Here is a 23,085-nt window from a genome sequence, read left to right as displayed (position 1 = left end):
CTCATGAGGTTCTGCTTAGATGTTTCACGGTAATGAGCATGGGTTGCTTTGACAGCCACCCCACCCCCATGACTCTGAGACCTCTGCTCTTCATCTTATTAAGACCCAATTACCAGCAAACCTCTATAAGCAAGTCATATTAATTCCACCTTATCCATAGCTGTACTCTTTTTTCTACCTATTCTACAACTAAAACAATACAGCCCATCAAATCTCTCTCCTCTAATAACCTCCTCATTTGTTCTACCTGCTTCCACCTTTTCTCCCCTTGCCTGCTCTCAACATAGTAGCCAGAATTTTAAGATTCCAGGGCGATTCTTCCAAAACTGGGTGGATCATGTCACTGCCCTGCTCACTACCCTCCCATGGCTCCCATCTCCTAGTAGGGCCCGGTAAGACTTTACAATATCGTGCCTATCATCTTAATTCTTCTGCTCCTCTCCCCCTCAGCTCCAGCCACAGAAACCTCCTTGTATTAGTCAGCTAGAGCTTCCATGACAAAATAACCAAGGCTGTGTGGCTTGAACAACAGATATTTATTTTGCGATTGTTCTGAATCTGGAAGTCCAAGATCAAGGTGCCAGCAGGGTTGGCTCCTCCTGAGATGGCCTCTGATGGCTTGGGAGTGGCTGCCTCCTCACATGGTCCTCCCTCTGTCCACTCACATCCCAGGTGTCTCTCTGCAGAGAAATGCCAGTCATCTTGGATTAGCATCCCTTCCTCATGGCCTTGTTTTAGGTTAATTCCTTCTTTAAGGGTCTGATTTCCCAGTAAGTACATGCTGGGATACTAAGGATTAGCACATCCATGGGAATTCGGGGGAGGGGACCACCATTCAGTCCCTAACATGCTGGTTGTCCTTGAATGTAGCAGGTGCTCTGTGGCCGCTGGGCATTTCACTTGCTTCTCTCCTGCTGATCTGTTCCCCAGGCAGCCTGTGGCTCACGTCCTCATTTCCTTCACCCTCAGTGCAGCCTTTCTGCACCACCAAATAGCTGTAATTTCATCGCTTTGTTCTCTCTCCACCTTCTCTCCTTGGTTTTTCTCCAGTGTTCATTGTTTTACAACTGCTCTGTGTTTACCCTATTTCCTGGTGGCCCTCACCAGTGTGGAGGGGCATGGAGCATCTGCTGAGTCACCGCTGCACCCCCCTGCCCAGAGCAGTGCTGGACACACAGAAGGCTCTCAGAACACATTTGTTAAATGAGTGCTGGAACCAAGTGGGTGACTGGACCCTGCCAGATTCTGGTACTCTGCCTTCTGGCAGGATTGACCTCAAGGAAGGAAGCCATGGAAATGGATTTCTATCTGGAGCACACTTATCCTCCCAGGCTGCAGCTGCCCTTCTGGCTTTGGCCACCCTGGAATGGAAACAAAATTAGAAGCTATATTGGTATGCCCCAAAATGGCCTTGCCCCAGATACGCTGATGCTTGTACTTGGGTGAATCACTGCTGACTTTCATTTTTGAGTTGTATTTATATGACTAGAGACCAGCCAGTATTAGCAATCCACCTACCAACTCAGAAGGCATTTTGCATTAGTATTATAAAACTGAGGTGATAATGTTTCCAACTGTCCCACTGTATTAGTTAAAAATAGCTTCCCCCTTAGGTACTGTGTGATATACCTGATGCACCCAGAAGTGTTTGACATTGTCAGGTAATTTTATTTTTACTTTGACCTTAATGTTATCAACTTTTCCCCTGCATTGGTAAAATCCAAGATTCAAAAATTTAGTATAAATCATAAATAATATACAATATTTTCTTGTATTTTAATAAGCAAGAGAAACAATTTTAATGATAGATATAATAGCACTAATAACTAACTTCTCTTTGGCTAATTTATTAAATACTATTTTATAACAGGAGTTTTGACACTTGAAGGACATTAGAATTCGAGATGCCTGTATATGCCATTTATATCTTTTTAAAAATGTGTGATTACTAAGGTCAAAGAAGCCAGCCTGGCTGACCATTCAGAAGGTGATACTCCCATACCCCAGGTCCTTTGCCTGTCATTTCTCCAGCCACCACTTGTCCACTTAGATCCCATTCCTTAGATCCCATTCTTCAGACTCCTCTTGCATTGTTTTTATTTCTGTGTTACTACCTTTTATAGCATTAGTTTGGAATTATATATTATGTTTTATTAGCCAATCATTATCTTTCTTAATCATGAAATGTTTGAGCCTGTCTCTTTTGCCCCGTGCTCTGGCTGTCAATCATTGAATCATTTAATTTAATTTGATCCTTGGGTTCATTAAATGAATGATGAAAGATGTGCTGTGTAGAATCCCTGATGTGACAAAAGGTGTGCTGTGTTGCCTTCCTCCTTCCCTTCTGATATCTCTAATGTTCCTAAGTGACAAGTGCCAAAGGATCACAACTGAAACTTACTAGGGAAGGAATCTCTTTGATGAGTGGTGGAACCATCAAATGTCCAAGGTTTGAGCTACGTGTGGTATTAAGCCTTATACAACGTCTCGGTTATTAAAATTGTGAAGTCATATGCGTGTACAAGAGCAGACATGAGCAGCATTAGCCAATAACTAAGAAGACCAAAGTTTAGTTAATTATTTTAGCAGAAGGGTCAATTCTACTCATAGCCTGGTAGCTTGGGACTCTATAACTGACAATAACAAAAAATAAACAAACAAAAAACAACAACAAAAAAATAAAACAAAACAAAATGAAACAAAAAGAACCCCTAAAATTTATCGAGTGCTGAATGTGTGCCATGCACCCTTATGAACATTTTACACGTATTACCTTCTTGACTTGACAGTCACTCTCCAGAGTAGACACTGTTATTGTACCCCTTCTGCAGATGAGGGCACCAGCTGTCGGAGAGGTGAAGTCATTTGTTCCTTATTACGATAAACAGTAAATGGCAAACTTGGACTTTGGATCCAGGCGGTTCTGGTGGTGATGTATTTCACAGCTAATTCAAGAAAGTGAAAATAAATAAGTCTTTAAAAATTCTGCCTATAGTATGGGGCACTTGCATAAATAGTCCCATCATGGCTGATGTCAAGCTACCAACAATTCCAGACTTGCAGGCCTTTTGGAGATCAAGCAGTTGCTGGTTAACCTGCTCCAGCACGTGGCTTACTCTGTCCCTCTAGAACCTCTGCCTTCTCATGCATCGTCTTGCTTGCTCCTCTCAGCAGTAAGCAAGCTGTGGAGAATCTGAGGCATTAACTGCAGTGACCTGATTAATTTCGGTAGGTGAGTCCAGGGTCCAGTTCACATTGCTAAGCAGTCCCAGAGTTAAGTGAGGGACACTCTCTGTCTTACCAGTTCTCTCAGGGCATCAGTAGGCACCTACAGGCAAATCCCACCTGGGGAAGGGAGCGCCTGCATCAGATTGATGGCTTTGCCGCAAGTCTGCAGCAGTGGTGCTGATTGGGAGAGCCTTTGGGCCTGCTGGCTGTTCCTTCTCCACCTGAGGACAGTATCAGGACACACAGGATTTTCTTTACCCATCCTAAGTCCAGATGAGCCAGTGAAATGATTTTATAGGAAACTCTCCCGTGTTGCTTTGGGGAGCATGAAATGACACGCATTTCTTAGATGGTGGTTTAGCTACATATTTTCAGTGGCAAAAATGCTGAGATCTTTCAACTTTAACTTTTCCATTTCTAGAAATGTTCTTAAAGGAAATAACTTTGTAAATCAGCATAAAAATTGCTGTGGAAGGATGTTAGGCCTTGGGCAGAGGGAGGGGTGCTGGAGACCAGGCTGTGAGGGAGAGGCTACCTATGCAAACAGAAGCAGAGCCAGCATCTGGCCAGTGCTTTGACAAGCTTCAGCACATTGGATTTGTGTCTTTCTTTCTTGTTATTTTTTTTTTTTAAAGAAAGAATTTTGAAATGAAGGGAAGAAAGGTAGTCTGTGGGTATATAAACCTCTGAGAAAATGGTTCTCCCTAAAATTTCAATCCTTGTGCTATTTGTTATGTTGACTGATGAGAAATCAGAAATAGCCAGTCACTCTATGGTACCAGTGTGTCCCTCATGTGGCAGAAGGAAGGGTGCTGGCTTCATTCCAGAGGGTCTGCTCTGGGTTGCTTCCTAGGAAAACCATACTCATCCATTGCTTTGGCATGTGGCCCCTTTTCCTTCTCCATCCTAATCTTCAGAGGCCTTAGGGAGGAATTAAGAGAAATGTCCCTATTCATCTTGCTCTAAATAAATGGTTTGAGTCTCTTGTTTTCCAATGTTCCCTTTTCACCCGAAAGCATCCTCGAGGAAGTGAGGCCAGGCTTCAGGCAAGGAAAACAAAGTGGGAGTTTAGGGCATGTTTCCAGCTGGAACAGGGCACTTGGAATCAGAAAGGTTAACCACTGTGCCTGAAGGGAGGGAATTGTCACCTAGGAAACGTTCAGTGGTTTTGCTCCCTGTACTCCTTGTGGAGTGCTGAGTATCTGAGGGTAGAGTGCAGGCAGCAGACATGTGTGGTAGGGGACCTTCCTTTGCCATGGGAATTGGCTCTCTGTCATCCCCTATATTTTCCTGCTGGTTCTCACTCACAGCATCTCCAGGAAGTGTTTGTAGCAAATACTTGCCAAGTGTTTTCCATAAACACACAACTAAGGACATTTTCCACACATTCCAACATTCTATAAATGTTTATTTCTTCCCAATACACAAAGAAGGTTGAGCACACAGTTTCCACAAATAGGCCTTTGATATGTGGCCTAATGAGAATCCACTTCTGAGTTTGCCCTTCCATCAGCCAAGGAACCCAGGGGTGCACCAGACACGTGCAGTTGACACCAGTAGATTCCAAGTGTGCTTTCCTGCACAGCATGGATAGCATGTGCGGATACCATGCACTGACAGCTGAGGACCTGCTGGACCCTGAGCCAGCCTCGTGATGACAAGCAAGGTTGGAGGGTCTGGGAGCCTCACCTGAGCCCTTGGGATGGGACGGTAGGCGACAGAGGATAGGAAGATGATTTTGCCTCATTGTGATTACATTGCATCTGAAGATAAAGAACAAATAAGTCAGGGAAACTCTCCTGTGAGAACCAGGGAAGGTGGAGGTCACCATCTAGGACAGAGATGCTCACGGTGGGGCACAACCCGTCCAACCAGTGGCCAGGACTCCGTCCTCTGCTTTCCATTCGCTATTGATAACTATTTTATGCCATGCTCTGCTGCAGGGTGAGAGGTTTGGAGGTAAGGAAGCCATAGCTTGAGCCTATTAGGAAAGGTAAAGCACACATACTTCACCACCATTTGGGGCAAAAAGGAAGAACTGCTGTAAGGAAGCTACAGATAAAAAATCAGAGGGGCTTTAGAGGAAGGAATTATGTAAGGTGTTTAATTGGAGAAAGTGACATTTGAGGAGAATCTGAAGGAGAAGGAAAATTGGGACAGGTGCTAGAGGGGAAGTGGGGGGAGGGTGTCACGGATGCAGTTTCCACAGGAGGGATCCACATCTGGGCCTGTTCCTGTGGGTGGGCTCTTCCACAGCTGGGCTTCCTTCCTCTGGCAGAAGTAGCTAAGATTTGGGACTCATACAGAACGAGACCTAACGAGATGAACTCCATTTAAAAAGTTCGATTTAATTTTTAAAAAGTAAAAAAATAAAAAAGCAATTTTCTTTTCACATGCTTTTAACTTCAAGCAAAAAAAAAAAAAAAAAAAAAAAAAAACTTATGGCCTAATTTCTTAATTGGGTTTCAGTCAATAATTTTCCTATTGTAGCTAAATTAGTATGTAACAATGGAAGTAACATTTCCCTTTTGGAAATATGTTTCTGAAATGACTTTTATTATTTGTCAGAAGAGAATGAAGTGAATGGGTTCTCTCGACTCACCTTTCCATACCCTCAAGTCTGTTCTCTGCACTCAGTGAATTTCTAACTCTATGAGTTAAGTGAAAAAGGGAGCAGGGAGCTAATGTAGAGGAATCCACTTTGCCACTAGCTCTCCTGGAAGGTGTTTGTTTAGTATCACAAGTTACATCCAAATGTGTTTCAGACAATATATGTGCAAGGTAACTTTACTTTGAGACTTCTATAACTGTTGACACAGTGGTGACAATTTCTCAGTATGAAACCAGGCTTGAGAAATGTCAAGCTTAATTTTTCATCCAACAGTGACTGTCAGACAAAGCCCAGTGTCTTGGTGTCTTTGCATTCTGGTGAAGGAGATGGGAGGCATTTGTATTCAGTGATGAATGTTGAGCCCTGTGATCTTGAGATTTATTGCTAATATTGCCCAAGATGCAGAGGGGCTTCTTTGCCTTCATTCAGCATCCATTTCCCAGTTGTAATTAATCTTTATTGCACTCCCTCACTCACTGTGGTTTGCAATGTTAAAAAGATGCCTCTGGAGAGAGGCTGGCATCCATGTCTTCTCCTTCAAGAGGGGACTGAGAGCTCACCCTCTCCATAAGTCTCCCCAACCTTGCCCACTGCATCCCATCTATGTGATGCTTTCTTGTAAACAATGCAAACACTACAGAAGCATCTCAAAGAGGTGACTAGGATGTTGAAGACTCTTCCCCACAGATTCCCATCCCCTTCTATCTTCCAAATAGACTGTAAGTTCCTCAAGACATTATTTTGTTCATACATGCTTTTCTTAAAAGCATCTAGCAAGTTACTCTGCAATAATAAATACTTAAAAATAGTTGTCCAGTGCTGGCGATATAGCCCATCACATAGAGTGCCTGCCTCTCAAGCTCGAGACCAGGGTTCGAGTCCCCAGCACTGTTAGATTGCAGAAATTCCAAACAAAAAAACAAAAAATAGTTGTCCAATGAATGAATCAATGAAAGAGGGGAAGCAATGTAGGGATTTGGGGAGCTGGCAGTGGAGAGTTAATATTCAATTGAGAGATTTGAGGAAGTGGTGCTCTGCTTTTCAAAATGTGGACCTCAGACTTGCAGCAACAGCATCATCTGGGAGGTTGTTAGAGATGTGGGGCCCCAAACCCCACCTCACATTGCTGAATCAGAAGTTGCATCTTAACAAGCTCCCCCAGTGACATGTGAATGCTTTAAAGTTTGATAGAAAATGTGCAGTAATTTAAAATGTGAATTTTCAGAAACAAAGGCAAGGAAGTACATTTGATTTGTGTTAAAGCAGAGTGCTTTGGAATAATTCTCCATCAGGAGATTCCATAAGACACTGTGAGACTTCACCCTTACACACCCCATGACCTGTCCTTGGACCTCCTGTGGGACATAATAAAGGACATAAATATAAAATGGCAAGGAATTGACTGGGCTGTTTCTAAACCATCACCTATCGTGATCCTATCTGGTCACTTCTTAACTATAGCCAATTTACTTAGCTCCCGGGTCTGATTGCCTCATCTGTGAAATGTAATCCTGCTTCAGCGACTGGTAAGGAACAAATGAGCAAAACGATGGAGAGTTTACGCATGGTAATCATTTGATCTATAGTAAGTCTTTTTAAAGATTTTTTTGAAATTCACATACCATAAAAGTAACCCTTTTAGGATGAACTATTCAGTAGCACTTAGTCATTCACCATGTTACCCATCTATCACCTCTATCTAGTTCTAAGACATTACCATTGTTCCCCAATCCTCCAAACAAAGCAAAACACCATATGCAACAAGCAGTTTGCTTCCTATTTCCCTTCTCCCCAGCCTCTGGCAACCAACTATCTGTGTTCTCTGTCTAGGGTTTTTAATTTAACAATATTTTTTATTAGTCACAGCCAAAAAACAACTACCAGATTTATTACTTTTTCCTCCTACTCTCATTTCTTTGCATGTCTTTAGAAACCAGAGGTTTGCTAATGATGGGAGGATAGATGTGGAATACCTTTTTAAAATTAATGTTTTTGCAGTGCTGGGAATCAAACCCAAGACCTCATGCAAGTTAGGCAAGTGCTCAGCCACTAAGCCACATCCTCAGCCCAATGTGAAGTGTCTTTAAATCAGTAGTTCCTGAAGTACGGTCCTAAACTAGAAGCATCTACATTACCTGGGAAACATATTCTTGGGTCCATCACAGAATGCCTGAAATACAATTCTTGGGGTGGGACCCAGAAATCTGTACTTCAGTATGCTTCTGGAGGATTCTAATGCATGTTCAATTTAGAGAACCATGGCTTTAAATAAACAAACCTGTGGTGGTGCCTGTAGATGCCCACCACATCTGCAGCCATCATTGGATCCAGGAACACTGTTCTGGCCTGAGAGAGGAGATAAGCCAGCCCAGCTTCTTTCCTGGAGGAGTCTGCTGGGGAATGGTCTCTACTACCTACTGGCCTTGGAATGGTCAACAGAGCTGGTTCCTGGGTCTCCCTCCACGATGTTACGTCACTGTGCACACACAAACACAAGTTGTCCTTGCTGTGATTTAATCCTCTTTGTTCCACTCACCTGGGTGTTCAAAGGGAGGGCCTTCAGCAGAGTCTGGCTGTGATTGCTAGGTGTGTTTCACACGTCTGGCTTTTGTTGCTCTATATCAAAGTGCAGGGAGCGTTTCTTTTTGGTTGATTAATGTTCAATTCGAGGTCTATTATGAACCTCCAGGCTTTAATTACTACACCATTACCCAGTCAATTCCTTGCCATTTTATATTTATGTCCTTTATTATGCCTCTGTATGTGCAATTGCCTAATTTTATTCTAGAAGCATTTCACCTCATTAGCTGGGTTTTATTCCATTCCTCTCATTTGTCCAGATTGTTATTTATCTCAGTTCCCTGTGTGCATTTTCTACTTTTGTATTTTCACCAATCTGACCTCTTGAAATATTTTTTCTCCTCTTCCTGGAATGCATTGTTCTTTGGCCCCCTGGAAACAGATCCTGAAGGTTTTGCACACTTTGCTCTGGGTGTTCTTTCCTTTGGTGGTCAGTTACACTGATACCTCCACACAGTTGTTTCCGACCTTCTGAAAGCCCATTAGATCTCATCATCATAATGGCCAATTAAGACTCAGGGAAGGTGAAGGATGTTGCTAAAAATAACCTTTAAATATTCTCTTCGATGCTTTTGCAATACTCTCATCCTCAATCCCCTGTGGTAGCTCAGAAGTATTTGGGGTTTGGCTCACTGACTTATTTTCTTGGGATCTACCCTCGACCAACTAAATCACCCCACAGGAGCTGTCCAGAGGTCTGTGTTTGATAAGTCTTCCAGTGGATTCTGATGCACACTGAAGTCAGAACCACCGTTCTAAAGAGGTGCTGCAGGAATTTCAGGGGACCGGTCTAAGTCAGAAATAATGTTTATTCCACTGGAGTCCTCACTTTGCCAAAGAGCAGTTACTAATCTGTAGAAGCTGTGCTTTGCTTTCTGTTGTATTTTTCCCACCAGCTTTGCCCTAGTGCTCTAAGAATTTTTCAGAAATGCAAATGGTAATGCCCCAAAACAAAGTTCATGTCATTGTTATAACACTATTGGTATCAACCATCACCATCATCCAATATTTGCTGGTTTTGGAGCTGAGGGAGGTTGTTGCCTTCATCTGTGTTTTTGTTTAGTCTTAAAACTCTTTACAAGATTAAAACAATTGTAAGACTAAAAAGGGTTTAGTTTATAACCCTTTGTGGTAGAAATTCCTGCCTCCAGTTTTACACAAGAAAACTGAGGTTAAGAAATGTGCACAGTCACCAAGAAATAGACTTTGTTGGAAGGAGATACAGGAGGTTCATTTCTATCCAGAGTCACAATGCTATTTACTCATCTTTCATGTTAAACCCTTTTCTGATCAAAGCTTCATTACCATTTACCTTTTCCTTTTCTTTTTTCAGTAGGAATCAGTAACCAGTAATATGTGCTCTGGGGTCAGGCCACCTAAGTTCTCCTGATGTTTTTTTTTTTTATATTTCTGTGCCCTGTGACCTTTGACAAGTTAGTCAACATCTCTTTGCCTGATTCCCCATCTGTAAAGTGGGATGGTGTAGCATTTCTGCTGAGTTAGTGCATGTGTGTGAAATGAGACAATCAATGCAAAGCCCTTAGAACAGATCTGGGGGATAAACACTGTCTATAAAATATCAGCTGCTATTTATCTTGTGCTGCCATCTTATCTGTCTGCACCCTTAAAGTTTCTTTCTTTCAGGTTTATTTTCTTTGGAGCCTCACTTCCTTTCCTGCTGATTTAGACTAGCAGCCTATTCTAATTTGTTCTGTTTTTCTGGTTGGCATACTTACTATAATTTTAATGTTCTTTCTTCGCCCATTTAAAATCATCCTATTAGGGCTTTGGCATGTTTGTTTAATTTCCTGGACTTGCTTACAATTCATGATCACAATTAACCTTGTGTGCAGCCCCCTGGAGGCAGCTTAGTGTTCTTCCCAACGCTCATCTCTGACTTTCTGGGGACCAATCACCATTAGTACTGGTGCCAAGGGAGAACGGAGGAGAAGTGACTCCCTCATGGCTCCCAAGCCTCTGCAAGAAGAAACAAAACTGACTTCCTCTTTGACCTGGGGAGAGGTCTGGGTCTGGGGGTGTGAGCTAGGGGCAGAAGCTTCATTCTGGGCATCTCTGTTACTAATTTAAAGTGACTTATTTGTCAGCATATGGGGGACTCTCCTTGCTAAAAATTTAGTTTTAGCTGTTAGTTTATTTCTTGGTTTAAAATGGGTTAAGGTGGTCATTTCCCTCTATTAGAGCAAGAGACAGGTTTTACGGTCTCTCGAGGTTGACAAGGGGTCTGAGGACAGATGTTGGCCGGACTGCTCAGCCTTAGGACTTCACTGCTGGATGCACCATGCCATGGAGTGGTTTGTTCTTTGGGGTCCTCACTCATTCTCTCCGCTGGCTGCACCTGGTGTTCCTGTGGGAGGTTTCTGCTTAATGCAGTTGCACAAGGACTTCCTGTCATGCACTTCCGACGTAAATAGGGGAGGACACCAATTTTTGTCTTTGCCTCTCATGGGAAAATGATGAGAAGGTCTCTGATTTACTTTCAAATGTCCTGAGAGGCTTGTCACCAGACAGCCAGTCTCAGGATATTCATGATTTTGATTTAGTTGCTGGTAAGTGTGTTGTGTGAAATGTTAGACAAGGGCCACATGGGAACTGAAGGGGGAGGGAAGAGAGAGATAATAAACACAAGCTCCACAAAGTCTGTTTGGGTGCTTTGCCTTCATGTGTGGCTTGATAGGCACAGCAGTCCCATGAAGTGGGTTTTATGTAGGTCCACATAGGTCACAGAGACACAGTGCCTTGCTCAAGCCTCCGTGAGTTAGTGGCAACTTTGCGCGGGCTCTCTGCACTATCCAGGTTTGGGATCAGAACTGGGCAATACCCACAATCCCTTCTCTTTGGAGAGGACACCATATGACTTCTCACACTGACCCCAGTGGCCTGTGAGGAGGCTACCCACACTGACTGCAGGTTAGAGTCAAAAGAACATGAAGAAAGCTTCATCAAGGGAGAGAAGCCTCTGTAGATAATGGTTGGAAGAAGCCTTCGTGCTGTCCTCTAGAGATGGCCCTGGGACCACAGAACGGATTGGGTTTGTCCCAGTGGAGAGAGCTTCAACAACGTAAAAGGAAGTGGGTGAGGCACAGCCATCTGGATATACATCAGCAAGGTGATGCTGGGAAAAAAGATAACAGGGAGAGTGTGGCCCTTGCCACCAAAGGAGGGCTGGCTGGCTGGCTTTCTCTTCAGCACTGAATGGTTAAGCCCAAGCCAAAGGCTTCCTGATCTGCACAGTTGAAAAAAAAAAAAAAAAAAAAAAAAAAAAAAAACAGAAGAAACACATGGCATTTTAAGGGGAGCCCATAGTTTATGGAAATAAAATCTGAGGGGACACTCCACAGCTGCTTTGGTCACTGATCTTTAGGGAATAAATGAGATGAGAAAGAACCTTATAATTTTGTCTAGGAGGAGTTAGAACTCAGATACTCATTTCAATTTCAAGACAGAGGAAATTAAGAAAAGTTTCCTCAATCTCCTTAGGCATGAAATGCATTGAGTTTCACAACAGTACTTATGTGAAGCCAATTTGTAAACTATAAAGGGGCAGGAAAAGATTTGGTAATGAAAAATTGGTAGAGAATGTGTAAATACACTCCTCTATAAACTATAAAGCACCTGATAAAATACGCAACATTGTACAGTATGCTGAGACTGACAAGGGGTCTGAGGATAGAAGTTTATTTTGCAAAGCACGCAGTGAGTTACAACTTCTTTTGGTGTGTGATGAGTGATAATAACAGGTGTTAGTATTTCATTCTTCGTGGGTTCTGCTCCAGAATATTTGTTCTTAGAGTGAAGAATAAAGGGGAAATAAGGATAAAAATATGCCTTGAGGGCTGGGGATATAGCTCAGTTGGTAAAATGCTTTCCTTGCAGGCACAAGGCCCTGGGTTCAATCCCCAGCACCGCCAAAAAAAAAAAAAAAAAAAAAAAGCCTTGATATTTCCAAATGGAACTTTTCTAAACATCTCAAGTGGACCTGGTTAATGCCAGAATATTGAAGGTGAATATAGATGTATCAGTGTGTTTAAAAAATATGATCTGCTATCAAATTTAAGAATGATTTCTCACTATCATAATATCTGATTGGTAATAGACATACCCATAGTCTTTTCTAAGGTATTCTTGTAAGAATTTTGATCTTAAAGCTTGTACAAACAACATTAAATATCTGTGTCTTTGTTGACTACAGAAATCAGTCAGAAAGGAGGGTTTATTTTTCTTTGGGTAGGTAAATATGAGAAGGTGGACGGTGCATTAAAAAGTAAAGAGAAGGGCTTCTTCAAGCAGATTTACATATTGATTACTTAAATTACCACTTAATTTAGTGCCTGCTAATAAACTGTGCCTTGGAAATGTTTTCTGAACATTTATTGGCTGCAGTAATTCTACCTACAGTGTATGCGGATCACATCCTCATTAAATATTGATGCGCTCATGAAATGTTAATAGGATGTTAATGTGAAATACGAGGGAATGTGCTCGCTGGGAGCTGGGATCCCAGAGCCAGCTGAAAACTACCTGTCTCCTGTTTTTTCTTTATGCTCTGTCTTTTCACTGTTGTCCCCAGGTCACCCTCCTGCCCCCCGCCATTAGTTTCTCCATCATCAAGAGATTCAGATTTGCTTACCGATCTGGTTGTCTCAGACCTAGAATTTTTAAAAGATAAATAAGATTTCCTGATTGATAGGGGTTTACTTGTTCTCCCTGCTTTCCCTGAACTGAAATTCCTGGTTAGAACCAGGAAGGATTCCCTTAAGAGAAAGAGGGTGATTCAGACATGGGTCTATTGAGATTCTTTGCAACAGACCATGAAGAGGGGATAAGGCTTTCCAGGAGTCCAGCAATGGCCCTTCACTGCCTGCTAGGAGTAAGGGTGTAGTTGAATTTCCCACTCAGCTTTCTTGGAGAACAATCAGTCCATAACATGTGTTACCTACCTAAAGAGATTGTAAGGAAGCATGTTGTTATCATCAATCCCAAGGAGAGTGAAGGCTGGGTTCGTGATATTTGATGCATAATTATTCATGTGAGCCTATGTTACAAATGGTTGAAAAATCCCACAAAATGGCATCAGCTGCTTGGACAATCTTGAGGCTTTGAAAACTGCCTGTGATACATCATGTAATGTCCAGATCAAGAGTATGCAAGCTGCCTATGTGATCAGTAGGGTCAGGTAGAAGTGTCATGTGGAAGGAACATCCACAGATGCAACGGTTAACTTTATTATTAGAGTACTGCTAATTTGTGCAATCGTGTGTGTGTTTGTGTGTGATTGTTATGGTGTTCCTACAGAAAATAATAGGAACACATTTTTATTAAAATTCCACTCTTCTGGTTTTAAATAACTCACTTACTAACGAGCTGTCCTTATTCCTCCTCTCATTGTAATCACCCTGTCTGCATCAGTAAAACAGCACGTGTGCTTACTTTTCCTTCACCCTCACCCACATGGCTTTCTTTTTCCCTTCCAAGTAGTCTTCCTCTGATCTCACTTTCCTAAATGCCCTCCCCTCCTGGCCCGCCTTGCTCCCTCTAGGTTTTTCCCCCTCTGTTTGGGCTTCCCTGGCTCACTCTGTTCCAGCCTGGCCCCTTCAGGTCTTGAAAGCTGCCCTGTTGCCCTGCACCAGGCTAAGATCCCCGACGCTGTAGATCAGGCAGCGTGCTGGGCTCCCTGAAATGCACCCAATTTCCCTCATGCAGCAGTGACATTGATCCTGCTATCTCAGTGTTTTCTTTCTTACAGACCTTGACATAGCCTGCTCTTTTTCTCATTTTTTGATTCTCAATAGTCAGAGAACCTCCTTTGATCATGTCATCTAAACTCTCTCCCTAAAGCTTTCCCTGTGACTTTTTATCACCTTGAATTTTGTGATTTATTTTATTTTTTTATTAGCCCCTATTATGACCTGTAGTTACCTCTTTTGTTTTTTTCTGTCTCCCTTTAATTGTAATGAATACTGAGAGGTTAGGATCTTTATCTACCTGATTCCTTATCTGATGAGACCCAGCTATTTTCCTGATAGATAAGGTACTTGATTAATATTGTTGATTAAGGGCTGGGAAGGTAATGTAGTAGTAGAATATTTGTCAAGTTTATGTGAGACCCTGATTCTTAGTTCTGAAAAAATAAAAGTGTGTGTGTGTGTGTGTGTGTGTGTGTGTGTGTGCATACGTGCATAATTGGTTAAAAAAAAAAAACCCACCATCCCTGCTATTACTCTACCTAGTGTCTACATGGGTATATCAGTCTGTTTTGTGTTACTATAATGAAATACCTGATGCTGGAAAACTTTATATAAAAAAAAAATTTTTTTTATTTATTTATTTATTTATTTTTTTTTACGTTTACATAGGGTAATGATGTTTATTATATTTTTCCCCTCCCCCCCCACCCCTCCCACCCCTCCCACCCCTCCCACCCCTCTTTTCCCTCTACACAGTCCTTCTTTCCTTCATTCTTACTGCTCTCCTTAGCCTAACTCTAAACCTAACCCTAAACCTAATGCTAGCCCCTCCCACCCCCCATTATATGTCCTCATCCGCTTATCAGCGAGATCATTCGTCCTTTAGTTTTTTGAGATTGGCTTATCTCACTTAGCATGATATTCTCCAATTTCGACCATTTGCCTACAAATGCCATAATTTTATCATTCTTCATTGCGGAGTAATATTCCATTGTATAAATATGCCACAGTTTCTTTATCCATTCATCAACTGAAGGACATCTAGGTTGGTTCCACAATCTGGCTATTGTGAATTGAGCAGCAATGAACATTGATGTGGCTGTATCTCTGTAGTATGCTGATTTTAAGTCCTTTGGGTATAGGCCAAGGAGTGGGATAGCTGGGTCAAATGGTGTTTCCATTCCAAGCTTTCTGAGGAATCTCCACACTGCTTTCCAGAGTGGTTGCACTAATTTGCAACCCCACCAGCAATGTATGAGTGTTCCTTTTTCACCACATCCTCGCCAACACCTATTGTTGCTTGTATTCTTGATAATCGCCATTCTAATTGGGGTGAGATGAAATCTTAGGGTAGTTTTGATTTGCATTTCCCTTATTACTAGGGATGTTGAACATTTTTTCATATATCTGGTGATTACTTGTACATCTTCTTCTGTGAAGTGTCTGTTCATTTCCTTAGCCCATTTGTTGATTGGATTATTTGTATTCTTCGTGTAGAGTTTTTTGAGTTCTTTATAGATTCTGGAAATTAGCGCTCTATCTGAGGTATGGTTGGCAAAGATATTCTCCCTAAACCAGACAGAGATATAAAAAAAAATTATTTGGGCTCATAGTTCTGGAGGTTTAAGGTCAAGGGCCCACATCTAATAATGACCCTCCTGCTGTCAGAGTCCTGAGGTGGTGCAGTATATCACATGGCCAGAGAAAAGGAGCACACGTGTGTCTCCTCTGATCTCAGTCTCTTTTCTTATAAAGCTACCAGTATTCAGTCATGGGGCTCCACCTAATGACCTGATCTAATCCTAATGATTTCCCAAAAGTCCATCTCTAAACAACATGGTTAGATTAAGTTTCCCCCTCTTAATACCTCATAGTGGGGATTAAATTTCAACACATGAAGCCTTGGGGATGCTAAAACCGTGTCCAAGCCAGAGCAAAGGGAAAACAAAGGAGCAGTCAGTGTCCGTAGAGCATCATTGTGGAGGTACCAGGCAACTCTTGCTTATTGAAGAAGAGTTTCAGGAACAGCTTCAGACATGAATAAATTATGTGTGTGAGAGAGAAATAACCAGTCTTCTTAGGTATTGTTCCTTTTGTGACATATATATTTGAAGTTTAGTTACCTTAGTGTTTTGTTGGTGTGTTCTGCTTTTGTTTAATCTATGTGTAGAATGTTTCCCTTAAATTTAAGTGATGGGAACATATTGAGGTGGCTAAAGAAAAGAGGAGAATTTCTTAGATGAAATAAAGGATTTTCAGAGCAAGAACCAAGTAAACAAACCATGAGGACAGGAAGTAGCTCTGCTACAAGAATAAGTGGACCCAGTGACCCAAATGCTATTCTCATCTGTTTTCCTTTGTACTTGGGCTTGTTTTCATTGTTTGCAGGCTAACATCTGGGTAACTCCTGACCTCACCACCATCAGCTTAGGTGGACCAGTTTTTCCCCTTTTAGGAGATGGCTCGGGGAGGGTCTCTGATTGGTCCATTTTGTGTCACATGTCCTATAAAAGTGGTTCAGGCAGCTAAAGCCAGTGGTGAGATCTTGCAAGAACAGGGAAACCTCCATAGGAAATGCTATAGGAATTAATCAGAAGATGTTGCTGTTACCAAGAAAGGGAAGATCCGACTGGAAAGACAAGAGTGTAGTTTTGTCACTTCAGTGAAAAAAATCTTCATTGCAATGTTTTGAAAAATTCCCTACAGGTACCTCTGTGTAAATGGAAACCAACAAGCAAAATATTTCCTCACAGAATCAGAGAGAGTTGTTGTAGGAGATTTGGAAAACATGAGAATTCAGGGTCCTGTATACTCTGTATTATGTGCTGTTTTGCCCTGGCCCTGACAGTTTTAGTTTTGGGATCTGGAGTGGGTCTCCTTGCTTCTCTATTGGAGTGGAGCCAGTGTTCTGGGTATTTTCAGCCACTGACTTCCCTTTCTGACCTATTCCCTTTTCCACTGCAGATTGTGCTTGAGAACAGTAGCCGAGAAGATAAGCATGAGTGTCCCTTTGGCCGCAGTAGTATAGAGCTGACCAAGATGCTGTGTGAGATCTTGAAAGTGGGAGAGCTGCGTAAGTACTCTTGTTTGCCACATGACATGAAGCTTGGCAGCACCCAGCTGCAGGGTCCCAAACCTATCCCAAGAATCCCAAGGTGCTGACTGCTTTTCACTATCATCACTGTGAATCGATTATTCTCTGGCTGGGGTTTCCAGTGTACGTATTTCCACATGTCTGTTCTGGATAGGAAACACTGAAACCTATGAGAGTGGAGAATTTTGCAGGTATTGTGACTGAGTTTTAAATGTATTAAAAATGAGTCTATATTACACCAACCTTGTTGCAGGTTAGGAAAATGTGAATCTCTTTTTTTAAAATTCCAGTTCATAATCTACCAGTAGATCATTTTCTCTTCTTTCTTTCAAAACCATTTTTCTCTATAAAGAAAAATTGAATACCTTAATGAAATTCTCTTGCTGCTAGTGTTTCTGTTGTATGAAGTACTTTCTCTAAGGGAGAAGGAATTATTGAAGAAAGTGGGTAGCTGAAATTGAAAAATGGGCTCAGAGATATGCTTATGGCTCTTTTTCTTACTTACATTGTAAAAGTTGCAAGAGGATGTCCAGAGAAAGAGGAGAGGACAATTTTCTTGCCTGTTGCTCTTGGCAAAATTTGGCTTTAACCAATGAAAGTGGATATGACTTAACCTGGCCCCAATGTCTTGTCAGTGATGACATTCTTAAAGTGGTTGACTTCTACTCCCTTCCACATCTATGGAGACAACCAACATATAAATCTTCCCTCTTAGGCTTAATAACATCAGTGCTAGAGAAGACTGTTTATATCAGGAAATTGTTGGGGTGTTTGATATTACTGGGAAAGCATAAATAAGCAGTCACCTGCTTGAGATCTTAAAATAATGGTCTGGAATGATGAATGGGAAGGAATCCAGTAATTAAATTGAAGAGGGGGGTGATGTTTTATATACACCGCAGGACTGACTGTAGGTACTGCTGAGATCAACTTAGAAAATTCAGTACATAGGAAAGGCTAAGGTCCTTTGTGTTTGACCAAGTAGGAGACCTTGTCACTTTCCATCGAAGATGGGTCCTGAAGAGAAACTGACCTTTGATCTGACACTGTGTGAAGTTCATTACTTTTATGTGCCCCAATCAGGGCATTTTCACATTAAGATAGTAGCAACCTAACCTGGAGGTTTCTATGTTAATCTGCTCTCATTTACTGCTCATCAGATGTTAAGAGTGCAGTCTTTGACATGAGTTATCTGTCCCACCCGCTAATTAAACTAACTCCTGAGATCTCAGGCTGCAGTAACACTTACTGTTAATTCAATTTAAGATGTAAGTCCTAAATCAAACAAATCCTACTGAATCTCTCCATCTGATAACTGTGACAATTTCATGTTTATCTCAATTTCAGAAGGGGGAATTGTTGAAAGTCACTTGGTTAAAAGCATCTTAAGACCATCTGAACTTTTTAGGAACTGGGAAACAATCTTATTCTAGACTTGGATTTCTGGGTCCAAGTTGTTTCCTTGCTTTGCCTCTATCTCTCCTGGACCCTTTCCATCCTACCCAGTGACACTGGCCGTCTGTTGTCCTTGAGAGAGCAGCAGGAGGTACCTAGCTTTCTGCTCTTCTCCTTTTCCCTCTGGACATTTATCTACCTTAAGTGATACGGTGTAGGTGCAAGGGAATGTTGTCAGTGAAGAAAAGCTGGGTTCTTTCTCTCTGCCACGTAGGAGCATGGTGTCCTTGGGAAATTACTCATGGACCTCACTACTCTCTTATAGCCCCACATTTTCCCCAAGGCAAAATATCCAGAAATGATTGGTAGTATTTTGGGTGATGATCTGGGTGGGTTATCTACATTTTAGGGCTAAAATCATGGAGTCAGCCAGAAGAAGAGCCCCTTGAGGACAGATAATATTCAACCTGGGGGGATTAATTTGGAAAATATGGCCAGTTTCCACAGCGTGCCTGGACAGAGTAAAGGCAGACCTAATCTTGGCTGAGCTCTGGGTCCGTGGTGCCCTATCTGGTGGGCAGAGGAGAACCATGAGGACTGCATATTTATGATTTCCCAGTAATACCAAATACCCCAACAATTTCCTGATATAAACAGTCTTCTATGGCAGGAGTTTGCGCTCTGTCTTCCTCCAGTGAGCACCTACTATGCCTAGAGTTGAGGTGGGTGCAGACTAGGGGACAGGATTTAACCCTGGCAGATATAGAGCAGCTCTCTTGGCCTTTTGAAGACTTGGTAGTCATTCCTGGAAGCAGGATGGAACCCCTTTCCTCTGGGCTGAGATATCAGAGTGGAGATAGAGGCAAATACTGTAGAGAACACTGGAGGTAATGGAGATGCTCTTTTTGCACTGTAGACTACTCCATCTCCCATCTTCTGGTGGAAAGAAGGTCCCTGACCTTCTGCCACAACTCATGCAGCATCAGCTCAAGCTGGTCTCCACAGTCTGGCTGGTCTTGGGCAGCTGCGCCCTGGCATTGTCATTGCCAGTTTCCTTTCATCTAAAACAACAAATGTGTTTATCCATTTGTTCAGTGAAAAATCTACTGAACGCTTAAAATGTGCCAGGGGCACATGATGGACATGTGGGTACAGGTGAACCAGATATTGTTCCTGTCCCCCCAGGAACTTCCATAATATCTTAGACTTTAAAAAGTGGAAGAATGAGCTGAGACTGATACTTTTTCCTGTGAGTTAAATTCATTGTATTTTTAAATAAATGCCTAAGTGTTTAGTTATTCTAAAGCATAACTCTCTCAATGTTTTGATAGCATGAAGTTTAAATTTCCAGTTTGGCCTTTTTCTTACCATCATCTGCAAAGGCCATTCTGGATATTTTTCAAGGCTTACAAAAAAAAAAACTTTCACGTTTCTGGAGTCTACATGCCCAAATGAGTTGTTTTCTGCTCATAAAATATTAAAAGATTGCCACATTCTGATTGAATGCTAGACATCAAATGATAAAACACCCCATAGTAAGAGGAAAATTGCTTTTTTAATGGATTGCCTTTTGCCCATTGCCATATTAAATAAGTTACTAATATGAAAAACAAATCTGAATGCACCCCTATGTTGAAGGAGATATCTATTTTCCTTCCAAGGAAAATTAGTTTCACACACAAATTTATCTTCCTTTGGTTTGCATGCTTCCATTTTTCTTACTCCTAAGTTCTTGGTTCAGAGCACTTTTCAGATTTGTGTTAATAATTGACCTCGAAGACCAGGGTCAGTTTAGTTCTTTAAGCGCTGATACCAAAGAAGCATGCAATTAAGAATCCAATTGGTTGAAAAAAAAGAATGTTTACAAAAGTACAAAGATTCAGTTTTCTAGAAATGGATTCTCTTTTGATTTTAATTTTAGGTGTCTTGAAATACCATTTATATTTTGGCATTCAAAACAAACATATTAATGTTCAATTAAATTACTTATTCCAAATAATATGTATTTTTTAAGGTTCCTTTAAAAAAAATCACGATTCTTCTGCTTCCCAATTACTGATGTTGCAAGAGGCAAATTTTATCTCTAACAGTGTGGTCTAAAATAATGTCTATTTATATTCTTAGAGCACTTTATCAAGGTTATTTAATTGAAGTCTGTATAACTCCCAGGAGTTAATTAAGATCAATACCATCTATGTTTATTAATGAAGGGAAGACTTGCACTAACTGTGTACCATCTAAAGTCACTGAACTCAAACTGGTGTTGAGGATACCCAAGGAAGAACAGTGTAGGAAGAAACTGTGTGGTAGTATTTGGAGATCCTGAATGAGCCATCTTTGAATGACAGTCCAGCTATCAAGTGGATGCCTTGGACATGTTAACCCTCAGTTCTGAGTTTCTGGTTCCTTATCTATAAAATAAAGATCATACCTTTGCATGCAGTTTATGGGAGACTTAAATGAGAGAATGAATGTTGCCTCAGTTGCAAGATGGGTAGTATTTTGTTTTTGTTTTGTTTTGAATTTTTTGCACATGATAGAATCTTACTTTCCATGAATAAACTGGTTAAATGAGGTGGGGAAGGTATTCATACTTAAGTGGCAGGTGGAATCAGAACCTGGAACAATGTCCCTTTTTCTTCCCTCTCTACATATTGGCAAAAATTTAGTATAACGGTCTTCCATGTCCATGGATTCTGAATAGATTAACCAACTGTGGATTGAAAATTTGGGAAAAAAATCGCATCTGTCCTGAACATGTAACTAAAATTTTTTTTCTTTTCATTTTTCTCTAAACAATATAGTATAATAATCACTTACATAGCATTTACATTGAATTAGGTATTATAAGTTATCTAGAGATGATTTTAAGTATAAGGGCAGGAATGATTTTGTACAAATTATATTGTTATAGTTTGTGCATGCATGAATATGTAAGTGAATTCCACCATTAGGTATAATTTATAAGGCACCAATAAAAAGATAGGAAAAATTTTTAAATTTTTAAAGTATGAGGGAAGATTGTGTAGGATGTATGCAAATACTACATTATTTTATGTGAAGAACTTGAGCATCCATGGATTTTCATAACCTTTGGGGGTTCTGGAATCTATTCCCTGTAGAACCCAAGGAACAACTGTATCCTTTTAGCCTGCTTTTTCCATAAGACTCTTTTGAGAGCAAGGCCTGTGTTTTCCCTCTGGTTCAGTTCTAAAAGTTGAAAAAAATGTTCATGAAAGAATACTTAGAGACCTGGATGTGCGCACAAATCCCCATAGCCTGGGTTGTATAATGGGCAGCCCTAGTTAGAAGAATAAGGTTGAAGTAGGAGAAGCAAGTTTTCAAAAGAAGAGTTATATTTGTCAGTGTGGGGTCAGTGAGGGTAGAGGGAAACAGGAGGTGGTGCCTCACAGAAGAAGAGAGGAATCACGTGGACATATCCAAATGCTCATTGCAGATCTGAAGTCCTTAAGAAGATACCCAAGTCCTAGTGGGATCCAAAAAAAAGGGAGACGTTGATTTTGTTATTATTACATTCATCCCAAAAGACATAATAAATTGTTGACAGATGCAAGGAAAAATTGATTTCCGATAACAGACAGGTTAATTATCTTTTGAATATGTAGCACCTTATTCCAATTATATTACAGTGTGGGTAGAGCTAGGATCTGTCTCTCTCTATCTTGCAGTCATCAATAACTATAGGGCTCCTTCTTTATGAACCAGGGTCTTTCTAATTACTGATCATATGGACAGAGAACATATTTTCCACCCTCGAGCAGTCTGCATGCTAACTGGAGAGTGCTTCACATGAATAAGTGATTATAAGCCTCCATCATTTATAACATTGCATTAAAGTCATGTTAATGTCTTTAGGAGACAGTGTTTGACTCCTTCTGTTTGTAGGGAGCTGGGCAGAGCTGGGGAAGGGATACTCTTGGAAGGTGTGAAAGAGAAGAAGACATACTTGCACGTGTGGGATCACAAAGGTAAAGGGACAGCTGTGTGGACACTAGAGCTTGGCTCTTGAAAGTGGCAGGAAGTGAGAAACTGCAGGTGGAAAGCTCCAGTGGTTAAGAAAGTTCTAGTACTGTGTTGTCCAAGCAGAGGGTTTGAGGGAGCAAGCAAGTGGAGGAGATGCTGAAGGGAACAAGTGCTGCATTGTATTTGTTTTGCAGAACAGTTTGGAGTCTACCTCAAAGGCTGTGGAAACCAATAGAAGGATTTTAGTAATAAGAGGGAGTACCCAGTCACTGGCATCAAATTCTACAATTGGATTATGTTTTCTGGTTGTGATAAGAAATTGTGAGTGTGAAAATGTCTAGGGTTAGGAACAAGGACAAGCTGGCCTCCACTAAGCCCTAACCTGATCATGCAGCTGTTAGATTGATAACCAGCTGCAAGTCATAGAAAGCCCAACTAGACATTATGTTCCATTTGTGTACAATGTGTCCAAATGCATTCTACTGTCA

General features: G+C 41.3%; 1 protein-coding gene across 5 annotated transcripts in view; it reads left to right on the top strand.

Annotated features, from left to right (window-relative positions):
* Elmo1 (engulfment and cell motility 1) overlaps window positions 1-23,085 on the top strand; it is a 565,472-nt gene that overhangs the window by 301,564 nt on the left and 240,823 nt on the right. For all 5 annotated transcript variants that reach the window (XM_047560130.1, XM_047560134.1, XM_047560131.1 and 2 more), the window contains one exon: window positions 17,089-17,197. In XM_047560130.1, coding sequence (XP_047416086.1) covers window positions 17,089-17,197 — 109 coding nt within the window. The remainder of the gene's footprint in view (window positions 1-17,088; window positions 17,198-23,085) is intronic.

This window comes from Sciurus carolinensis, chromosome 8 (assembly GCF_902686445.1).
Source record: "Sciurus carolinensis chromosome 8, mSciCar1.2, whole genome shotgun sequence".
Taxonomy (NCBI): Eukaryota; Metazoa; Chordata; class Mammalia; order Rodentia; family Sciuridae; genus Sciurus; species Sciurus carolinensis.
This window is presented reverse-complemented; position numbering and strand designations above follow the sequence as displayed.